Source organism: Chionomys nivalis, chromosome 2 (genome assembly GCF_950005125.1).
Source record: "Chionomys nivalis chromosome 2, mChiNiv1.1, whole genome shotgun sequence".
NCBI classification, from domain to species: Eukaryota; Metazoa; Chordata; class Mammalia; order Rodentia; family Cricetidae; genus Chionomys; species Chionomys nivalis.
Genome location: NC_080087.1, coordinates 79,006,478 through 79,017,828, shown reverse-complemented (window position 1 = coordinate 79,017,828; position 11,351 = coordinate 79,006,478). Strand labels below are relative to the sequence as shown.

Genomic DNA, 11,351 nt, shown 5'->3' with positions numbered 1-11,351 from the left:
GACTGAGATGCTGAGGCCTTGAGAGATTTCTACTGTGGCTCTGAACCTCAGAGGCTTAAAGGCAGAGGGCTCCCGGGCCCATTCTCCTGTATGTAGACACTGAAGAAAGAAAGTTGCCAAAACCTTATCAACTATCGATGGCTGAGTCTTAGAACTATAGAAAGTAGGCACAATAAACCTGTGACCTTGCTGTTAACTCCCAAGACACTTCAGGGTGGACTTCATGAGCTTGCATACCATAAATCTATCATAAAGTAGACACTTAACAGGAAACTGAGATTTAATCTCTCTCTGGCTGACTGAATTGTCTCTTGTTTCTCCTTCAGTTCCCAGGTCCTGATCAGCTCTTCCCAACCTCAGAGAAGCCATGGCAGCCTGCCGCATCCAGTACTTACTGCTCTTCTTCCTGCTGGGAGCCTCCCACTGGACTTGTATGTGTGTGGGACCTCGGGGAAACAACTGATTCCACAGAGAGTGGATTTATTGTGTGAAGAGATCACCCCACAGAGAGGGCAGTTGGTCATCTTTTTTTTAATTTTTTTTTTTTTTTGCAAAATTAAAGATCATCTTTATCTCATCTTCCTAGTGGTCCAGAACCTTCGCTGCATGGTGAGTAGAATCCAGCATTTAGAGGATGATCCAGGCCGAACCTTTAACTGGACTTCAAAGACTGAGAAGGTTGAGAGTTGCAATTCTGGAGAACTTTGCCAGGAAACTGTGCTGTTGATTAAAGCGGGTAACTAGGGACCGAGCGGTGGGTCTCAATCACTGACTCCTCAGTGCCGGGTAACAGCTGTCCAGTGTAGGTCCCCAGGCTGAAAGCCATCTGACCTTGCCCATCTTTTCAGCTTCCTCCCTTTCTTTCCCCTTCATGCTCTGGGTTCTGTGTCTGACTAATAGCACAACCCTGTGACAGTCTAGATAGAGGCTGGGAGGTTAGCTCAGTAACGTGCCTGTCTTGAATACATAAGGGTCTCAGTTGAATCCCCAGGGCCCACATAAAAATGTCAGGCATGATGGCATGAATTTGCAGTCCCATCACTGGGGAGGCAGACACAGGGGCATCCCTTGGGCTTGAGGGAGAAGGTAGCCGTGTCATTTGCTCTCTCCCTGCTAAGCACTGGGCCCACCATCCACCTTCTCTACTCCCTGTCTCACAGAAGGAACCAAGACTGTTGTTTTGGCCAGTAAGGGCTGCGCCGCTCAAGGAGTAGAGACAGTGACTCTGATCCAGTACACCCCACCCCCTGGCCTGACCGCCCTCTCCTTCAGTAACTACTGCAACAGCACCCTCTGCAACAACAGAAGCAACATATCTCTATTCTGGAAACCACCAGACACCACAGGTACCTGTGCATGTCACTCTTCTCTGTGTTTCTGCTTAGCGTGGGCCTCCGTGGCCCACATGCAGAAGAATCCCTCAGTCTGCACGGTCCTTTTCTGAGTTGAAGTCCTTTGCGGTGCAAGCCTCCTCGGGGCAGAGGGACATCGGTGAAGGCTGCAGTAATGACTGGGAATGTGTTCATTTAGCAGGAAGAGGGCTCCGTTAGTTTCTGAGCAGGCAGTGGCATTCATTTTGGCATTTGTGAGTTCTTCACTGCCGGGTGGCAACAGTGCAGCCCCCAGTTTGCCCTCCAGGCCGACAGTCATCTGCCCATCTTTTCTCCTTCAGGTGCCTCTTTCCCCTTTGTGTGCCTTATGCTGTGTCTTAGACTCTTGGTCACACTTCTAACACTGTAGATGGATCAGCAGGTAAAGCGCTTGCCCTGTAAGCCTGAGGACCTGCATTCAATTTCCTAGAACACACAGAAAACTGCCAGGCATGGCGTCATGAGCTTGTAATCCCGGCTCTCGGAGGTGGAGGAGATGGGGAGGTTCCTTTGGATTTACTGGCCAACCAGGCTGGCCTAATTGGTGGGCACCAGGGCAGTGAGAGACCCTGACCCTGCGGATGACACCTGAAGTTGTCCTCTGACCTCCACACACATGCACCCATGTGTGTACCCACATGCAAATGCTTATGCACGCATACACACACTTAAAAAGTGACTTTTTTCTTAATGTACATGGTACAGGTCATTTAAAAATGCCAGTGGCACACGTCCTCCCTGCCTATGCCTACCATCTGAACAGCAGCCCTGTCCCATATCTGTCTCAAGCCCATGTTCACACACAGCCTTCTTCACAGCTCAGATCTCCGCCCCTTGAAGATGTTTGCTGAAGCATCTTGGGTAGCTGGTGTCCTCGGTTTCCTTGACTATACTTGAGTGCAGCACGAGTTGTAATACCACTGACTACCCACAGACCTTTCTGCTCCACCTGTCCTTTCAGCTCCTTCAGTGTGTAGGCAGGATGTGGAAGTGATGTGGTCTCTGGGGTTTCTTTTAGTGTGTGACTGTGCACGTGTGAGTGTGCATGTGTGAGTGTGTGTGTGTGTGTGTGTGTGACTGTGCGTGTGTAGAAGTCGGAACACAACTTGGAGAGTTGGTTTTCTCCTTCCACCTCTGTGTGGGTGCCGAGGATTGAACCCAGGTCTCCAGGCTTGCACAGTAAGTGCCTATACCTGCTGCACCATCTCGGCAGCCAGTGGCTGAGTTTCTGATGAAAAAAAGTCAACTGGGGGAGACTAGGTGGGGCTCAGTGGTGGATTGGTTAGTGTGGCCTCTACAGGACACAGGGCGGGGCAAAAAAGCAGCTGGGACAAGCTCCTCTGGGTGCTGGACACAGCCTTAACTTACCCTCTCTTTATCCCCATCCAGTAACTCCCAGTATGCCAGGAAACCTCCGCTGCCCAACATGTGTGGCTCTGGGGTCCTGTCCCAGTGCCCCCTCTCTGCCCTGTGCCAACAGTACAACTCAGTGCTATCAAGGAAAACTTGAGCTCTCCGGAGGTAAATGCCCCTCAAGGTTCTGGCACTCAGGGTTCCAAAGGTAAGGGAAGACTGGGCTCCCCATTCCTAAACTGTGTCTCTGTTGCCCCATCCCCTCTGGCTCACAGGAGGAATGGACTCCATCGTGCATGTTAAAGGCTGCACCACTGCAATTGGCTGCAGGCTGATGGCTTCAATGACCTCAGTGGGACCCATGACAGTGAAGGAGACCTGCAGTTACTACTCTTTCCTCCAGCCCAGAAAGGCAGAAGGAAGTAGTAGGGCCTCCTGGATGCTTACCTCACTGTGGGTGCTGGAGCTGCTGTTGCCAACACTGCTGGTGGCCCTGATCCACTTCCCCTAGAGGGCGCTGTCCAGGCGGGGGGCTAGGGTTTGGCTAGGAGGGAGCCTTCTGTCTGCTGACCACCAATTTGAAGAATGGGAGGAGGGAGGTTTGAAGAGCAGAGAAATAGGATGAGTGTGTATTTGACACAAATAATAAACTTTGTGCTTTGCTATTAGGTCGTGTGTGTGGTGAGGGTGATTGGGGAACCAGAGCCCAAGAGCAGCTTTCAGAAGGGAGTTTTCTCCTTCCACCGTGGGAGTCCTGGGATCCATGACCCTGGGCCTTTTCACCTACCCAGATTTGTGATTTACATATGCTTCAAGCCATGCAGTGGGGTTTTGGTGCTGCAGAGGGACCACTAATGTGCTGTCTCTAACACACATTTTCCAGATAAGGAAACAGTTTGGATAAATTTGAATTTCTCACATTCACATAACTGTAGGCAAAAGCCAGGCAATGTGGTACATGGCTGTAGTCCCAGTGCTCAGGGATCAGGCCAACCTGCTCAACAAAACAAGACCCTGTCTCAGAACACAGCTGTTAGATAGATAGATGATAGATATATGGATAGATAGATAGATAGATAGATAGATAGATAGATAGATAGATAGATAGATAGATGATAGATAATTAGACAGACAGACAGATAGATGTCAAGAAATGACTTTGGGCAGAGCCAGGACATAAACACAGGTATTTGATTTTTTTCTTTTACTCTAATATGTTCGTTTTTCTGCAGGATTCCCAGCCCAATCTTTGTTGTTGTTGTTGTTTTTCAAGACGGGGTTTCTCTGTGTAGCCCTGGATGTCCTAAACTTACTCTATAGACCATGCTGGCCTGGAACTCACAGAGATCCTCCTGCCTCTGCTGTAATTAAAGGAATGCTCTGCCACCTCAAGGCCCCGACCCAATCTTAAGGACAGAGCCAGCTGCTGCTTTGGGGTGGCCTGTCTGCTATGGCCATGGGGCATGAGGGAAAAAATGAGACTCTCCAGTCCTCTGGCTCTAAGAAGCCCATCTCCTGATGTCCTGAGTGTCCCCTCCAATCCCCCTGCTCCACCCCCACTCTCTATCTTCCCTTCACCCTGACTCGCAGTGTTCTGTGGACCACAAGAATGGATGAGTGTGGTCCTACAACATAGATGGTATATAGAGGAAAGTAGAGGGAGACATAATATTGGTTTATAATTTTTATCTTACTTTATTATTCAATTTTGGTTTTGTTTTTGAGACCATCTCACTGTGTATCCCTGGGTGGCCTGGAACTCACTGTGTAAACCAACCTGAATTCTATGAGTTAGATTTTAATAGGATATCTTTATAATTCCTTGAGCATTCATTCATGTGTACATTCTCTCCCTATTTCCGTCCAGATCTGTTCCCACCTCCCTGCCCCTTCCCAACTTCATGTCCTGGCTTCTTGTTTAGATAGTGACAGGCTTCCATTTTTGCTGCCTCTATACGCATGTGTAGGGCCAACCCCTGGACCTACCAGGAGCCACGCCCTTAAATAAAATTGGTTCCCTGCCTCCCCTGAAAGCCATCTACTGTCCCTCCTTGGCTAAAGGTTGGCTAAAGCCCTTCCCTGCTCCTTGCTGCAGTGTCGACCAGCTTGGCCCTATGCAGGCAGCCACAGCTGCTGGCCTGTACCCTGACTGCAATGGTCCTTTCGTGTCCAGAAGACAGTTTCTCTCTTGTCCTCCCTGGCCTTTGGGCCTTAGAATCTTTCCACCCTTCTCCCCAACTGTGATCCCTGAGCCTTGAGGGTAGGAATGTGATACAGATGGCCCTTTTGTGACGGAACATGCCACAGACTCTTAGTCTCTGCACTTTGAGCCCCTGTGAGTGTTCTGTATTAATGTTCTGGCTAGTTTTTTGTTTTTTTTAATCAACTTGACACAAGCTAAAGTTGTCTGAGAGGAGGGAACTTCGATTAAGAAAAAATGCCTTCACTAGCTGAGCGGTGGCGGTGTATGCTTTAATCCCAGCACTCGAAAGGCAGAAGCAGGAAGATCTCTGTGAGTTCAAGGCCAGCCTGGTCTACAAGAGCTAGTTTCAGGACAGGCACCAAAGCTATAGAGAAACCCTAATCTCCCAAAAAAAAAAAAAAAAGAAAAAGAAAAAGAAAAAAGAAGAAAAGAAAATGAAAATATCTTCATATGATTGAACTACAGGCAAGCCTGTGGGACATTTACTTAATAATTGACAAGGGAGGGCCCAGGTAGGGTCTTCTCTGAGCTGCTGGTCCTGGGTTCTATAAGAAAGCAAGCTGAGCAAGCCAGTGAGCAGCATCCTCCATGACCTCTACATCAGCCCCTGCCTCCAGGTTCCTGCCCTGCTTGAGTTCCTGTCCTGACTTCCTTCAGTGATGGACAGTGATGTGGAGTGGAAGCCAAATAAACCCTTCTTTCCCCAACCTGCTTTTGATCAAGGGTTTCATCACAGCAGCAGAAACCCTAATGAAGGGCTAACCACAGTCCACTGCACAGAGGAACTGTGCTGGGGGAAAGGCAGCAGTGAGACTGCTCTCTCTTCCAGAAAACCTGAGTTCAGTTTCTAGCACAAACATAGGACAGCTCACAATCCCCTGGAGCTTGTGACCCCAGCTCCAGGGGACCCAACGACTTGTGGCCTTCGAGGACCCTGAGCTCACGCACACTTGCAATGAGAATGAAAGGAGAACGTCTCAAGTGAGACCTAAGAGCTGCGCTCCTTCATGGGTGCAGAGACACCTTCCCACTGCTGGGACCACGGCATGTGTGTGCACCTGAGCCTGGCTGGAGAGATGGCTCCGCCATTAAAAGTGCTGCCTCCTCTTGCAGAGGACCTGAGTTGGTCCCCAGCACCCATATCCAGCAGGTGGCCACCCTTTGTAACTCCGGCTCCAGGAGATCCCTAATGCCCACAGATGCATACACATGAGTAATAAAATAGTGATGTTCAAGTTAAATTTTGAACGTTGGGAATAAAATGTATGTCTAATTTATCCTTACTCCTCCCTGCCTACTTTGTTTGTTTGTTTGTTTGTTTGTTTGTTTGTTTGTTTGTTTGTTTGTTTGTTTGAATCAGGGTGCCATGTAACCTAGGCTGGCCTGGAATTCTGTGAAGCTAAGAGTGACTTTGAACTCCTCATTCTGCGTCCAATTTCCAAGTGCTGGAATAGCAAACAAGCATCGTAAACCCTAGTAACTGGGGCACGGGTCGTTTGTGCATGCTGAGCAAGTAAGTGCCTGCCAACTCAAGCCTCTACTTCCTAGGCAGGCTGAGTTGGCCAGGGAAACTGAGAGTTGGCGCTGAGATCCCATCTTCCACCACAGGGTGGCGCTCCTCTCCTCCCTCAGGTCTGTACAGTTAAAGTCAGCGTGGGAAACCAGCCGTGTGCTATGCATAAGGTGACGCTCAGAAGTGGAGGAGAGTTGTGTGCTTGAGTGAGATGCTGCACGAAGACGCAAGCCTCACTTCTGGATGGCGTGGCTAGAATCTCAGCTCTGCCGCTTCCCAGCCATGTGATCCTTGACCTCGATCGACTTCGTCTGTGTGTTGGAAAATCTGACAGCACATCCCTTGCCTGTATGATGGTGGTTGTCATAGCGTTCAGTTCATCCTAATAATTAGGATATCACCTGAGTGTTAGCTTTCCGTTGCTGTGAGAAAACACCTGGGATGATCAGCTTGTAAAGAAAGGGTTGTGTGACTCCTGGATTCCCAGGTTCATGGTTGGTTTTCCCTGCTGCCCTGGATCTGGGCAACACGAGTGCCCCAGGGTGTGAGCACATGGGAGGTCTGATCTCATGGCATCCAGAAAGTGAAACAGAGAGGAAGAGATGAGAGAGTTCCCTAACCTCCTTAAGGGCGCAGCATCAATGGGGCTTCCTTTCTCTGGGTCCCATCAACCTCCCAAGGGCACCACAGCCTGGGAGCTGAGCTGTTAACACACATCCTTCAGGAGAGACTTTCAAACCAGAGAAACTTGACACGGTAAAAGCTTGAAGTCTTTTCCGAATATATATGAAGACAGGAAATTTCATCTGGTCCACCTACTTGTGAGACCCAAGGGAGAAAGATCACATGACATGTTCAAGAGCAGCCTCAGTAGCTTCATGAGACTCTCAGAAAGAAAGGGGGGGTAGCTCAGAAGCAGAATCCATAGAAAGAATGGGTAGTGAGCCTGAATTCTAGAGTCCCTGCCTAGAATCAGTGAGGGGCTGGGGTCGTGGCCTTCACAGGTCGTATGATCCTGGAAAAACTGCTTAATGTCCCTGTGCCTCAGTAATCAGACACGAGTTCCCTGAGCCTGCTCCTCTCGCCTGCCTCTTCTCCCACGCCATGGGATTCTGTGAGGATTGAATGAGGGTCCAGCACCTAAGAAGGCTTGGGTTTTATGTGCTGGATTCTCTCTCTCTCTCTCTCTCTCTCTCTCTCTCTCTCTCTCTCTCTGTGTGTGTGTGTGTGTGTGTGTGTATGCGCTTATGCATATTAGAAGAGATGGGTGTATGTAGCGTGTACACACAGGTGACTGGTGCATTCATCTGTGAGAACACACAGAAGCCAAAGGAGGATGACAGATGTTTTCTATGGTTCTGCCCCTTATTCCCGAGACAAGGTCTGGTCTCTCTCTGCACCCGGAGCGAGGCTGGTGGCCAGCAAGTCCCAGCCCTCCTCCTGTCTCCACCCCATCATAGCACTGGAGTTACAGGTATGTGGGACTCTGGCCAGCTTTTTTCCTGAGTTCTGGGGATGTAACTCCAGTTCCAGAGAATCCGATCCCCTCTTCTGGCTTCCACAGGCACCAGGCATGTGTGCGTGCGCACACACATACATACAGGCAAAACACACGCACATAAATTTAAAAGCAAATAAATGTTTTTAAAATGAAAATGTAAATGGTGTATAATTGATATAAAGTCAGGCATGCCGGCATTCCCCTGCCAGCCAAGCACCTAGGAGGCTGAGGCAGGTGGATGGCCAGTCTGTATCAAACAAACCAATAATTATGATTTGAAGGTGAAAGCCTTCAGATTTGTGTATTTAACACTTGGCCCCGAGGTGGTGATGCTGTTAGAGCAGACTCTGGGACCTTCAGAACAAGAGGTCTGATTGACAGGTAGGTCACTTGGGAGTGGGCTTCTGTCTTGTGTGTGTATGTGTATATGTGTGACGGTTTGTGCACATTGATGCAGGTACCCTCAGAGACCATTAGAGGGCATCAGATCCCCTGGAGCTGGAGTTACAGATGGTTGTGAGCAGCCCCATATGGGTGCTGGGAACTGAGGTCACAGATTCACAGATAAGAGATCTCTCTAGACCCAAAGGAAGCAAGTTCTTAAAAGTTACAGACTAACCCCACATCCTGTCTGAGCTCTCTGAGTCCTGAATGGCACCATGAGAGACACACCACCCCCTACAAGCTCACAATGTCACCCCATCTATTACATCTTTCTCACCATCGTGAACAATTTCCTCTGAGCGGGGAGCTAAAAACAAATAAATAGATAAATAAAATCTCTGCTTTCCTTAGGTTGCTTCTGTCATGCATTTGTTACAAGGATAGCAAAAGTGGTTTTCAAAAGGGCGAATAGATAAAAAAAAATATAGTTGACTACGTAGAAGACGCTAGATAGGTACAGTGTGAGGGGGGAGATGGTTCTGTTAGTGTTTGCCATACAAACAGAGGATCTGTGTTCAATCCCAGCACCCTCATTAAAGTACACACACAAACATCTCAGCTGTGGTGGCCCATCACACCTCTGTCCTGCTTCTCCTACAGCAGCAAAACCTCTGGACAAATAGGAATCCATCTTCAGGGTCACACAGAACTCGAGTAAACAATAGAAATGAGCCATACTGATGACACAGTTTCTCTCAGGCTACGGAGGTCACGCTGACTGGGCAGTAAGCACATAGCTCTGAGTGGTCAGGGCTCCCAGGCAGAAAGTGACATTGAAATTTTGGACTTAAACAATAAACTGTTAGCTGGCTGGGCCTTGAGATTGGGAGTACGTGCAGAAGTCCATTGCTGAGAAAGTTATGTCTACTAAAGTTGCTTTGTGCTCTGACCTGGAATCAGCAATAAACGCCTGGGAGACTGACCTCGTGCATTCATCTCCAGGGGCAGCCAGTTTGCTCTGAAGTTGTTCTGAAGTCTAACATTAGCTGAGTGTGTAAAAGACTATCTTTGTCCTAGATAAACAGATTAAGGGGAAACCGTCTTCCTGACCATCCACAGCTATATGTGTGCCCAGTAAATGAAATGTTTTCATGCAAGCAGGGGGGAAAATACCCATAGCTGTTTTTAGTGGCACATGAGAAAAAAATTACAGGCAGAGGCAAACAGTCATTTACAGTCGGTGACCTCACAGTCCTTCCAAGTGGGACCCTCCCCATCAGAGAGTTATTCATCTATTAGGTGGGCATGTTAAATACTGGTTGTCACCTACTGTAGACTTCCATGACCTCTGGCAAGCCATGATACCAGAGGTTGACCCATATTCTACACATGTACATGCTCACTAGTGCACATGTGCCTGCATGCAGATTCACACATGATAGATACATACATACACGCAAACATACATGAAAGGTAGATAATAGATAGATAGATAGATAGATAGATAGATAGATAGATAGATAGATAGATAGATAATTACTGATATATAGATAGCTCAATAATAAGTAGATGATAGATACATAGATACACAGATGATAGGACAGATGCTTAGATTGATAGATGATAGGTAGATGACAGATTTTTTTTTTAATCCCTTACATGCACTTCAGTAAGGCCAAACAACATCACAACATATCTGGCCTGCCCACCAGCAAGTATGAACTCCTGAGCTTGCTCCTAGGATAGCCATACCCCACAGGGAAAGACAAGCTCAGGTTCTCTGCTAAACCACCCTCACTTATCTGGTTCCTCCCATACACACCCTGGAGCTGGGGATGTCCTCTAAAGAAGTCCTACATGAGAGCCCTCAGGGGTCCTCTGCTAGTACAGCCCCTGACTCTCCCATCAGTAGTAGAATCTAAGAGTCTGAGTGGGACCATGGGAGATCATCCTGTAGGCTCAGCTCTCCACTTCCCTGTTTCCGAGACCATGTCATTAGCACCCTTCCTTTCTTCCTTCCTTCCTTCCTTCCTTCCTTCCTTCCTTCCTTCCTTTCTTCCTTCCTTCCTTTCTCTCTCCTTTCTTTCTTCTTTCTCTTTTCTTTCTTCTTCCTTCCGTCCTTCCTTCCTTTCTTTCTTTGTTTCTTTCAGAGTGTTTTAGCTGCACCTGTGTCTGTGAATCTCATGTATACCCAGTGCCCTTGGCGGCCAGAAGAGGGCATCAGATACCCTGGAACTAGAGTTACAGACAGTTGTGAGCCACCGTGTGGATGTTGGGAATCAAACCTGAGTTCTCTACAAGAGCAGCCAGCGCTCTCAACCCCTGGAGAGTCATCTCTGGCTTTTGACATGTAACCTCCTTCCACAAAAAGGCTGAGGTAGAAGGGCCGGTGTCAAGACTTGGCCTCAATGGCAAATTGTAAACACTATCATGTGAGGACAAGCCCACACAAGCTCCACTGAAGGATGAGAGAGCTGTGAGGAGCTCAGCCAAGCCTGTCCAGTAACAGAAGCCAAGACCAACCTAAACCAGCTGACAGACAACTCCCAACTTCTGAGCAAGCTCAGCTGGATCCAGAAGTGTGGTCATCTGACTAAAGCCAGCTCAGACAATCCAGTCACTAGTGATTCTGAGTGCTGAAGCAATTGGTTACAAAGCATTACTGTACCTGACACAGAAAGCCTGGGTGACTCTCCAGTCACAAATGCTCCTGAAGCTGTGTTTATATTTGTTTGTGTTTAGATATACAATTTATTTATTTTTGAGACAGGATCTCATGTGACAAGGCTGACCCTGAACTCATTACTTAAGTCCAGGATAACTTTGAACTGTCTTCCAAATGCTAGGATTTCAGGTATGTGTCAACATGCCTAGCTCCTTTTATGTCTTTCCCTATAGGAACAAGGATCAAATGCAAGCCTTTGTGTTAGGAAAGCTAAGCAAGCACTCTACCCCTTAGTTATATCCCCAGCATTTAAAAAAAAAATTATTTTGAACCGGGTGATGGTGGCGCTTGCCTTTAGTCCC

At 48.1% G+C, this 11,351-nt stretch overlaps 1 protein-coding gene across 1 annotated transcript; it reads left to right on the top strand.

The window, feature by feature from the left end:
* Window positions 1-367: 367 nt before the first annotated feature.
* Window positions 368-3,234, top strand: Tex101 (testis expressed 101). Its single transcript, XM_057763249.1, has 5 exons — window positions 368-431; window positions 587-736; window positions 1,161-1,346; window positions 2,760-2,891; window positions 2,999-3,234. Exons 1-5 carry the CDS (start codon window positions 368-370, stop codon window positions 3,232-3,234), a joined length of 768 nt encoding a protein of 255 aa, XP_057619232.1.
* The last annotated feature ends 8,117 nt before the right edge of the window (window positions 3,235-11,351 follow it).

Excerpts from the sequence above, each read along its gene's own strand:
- Tex101 (XM_057763249.1), top strand. The coding sequence starts at position 368 with ATGGCAGCCTGCCGCATCCAGTACTTACTGCTCTTCTTCCTGCTGGGA. Across the intron at positions 432-586 it reads GGGAGCCTCCCACTGGACTT|TGGTCCAGAACCTTCGCTGC; the intron begins GTATGTGTGTGG and ends TCATCTTCCTAG. Across the intron at positions 1,347-2,759 it reads GAAACCACCAGACACCACAG|TAACTCCCAGTATGCCAGGA; the intron begins GTACCTGTGCAT and ends ATCCCCATCCAG.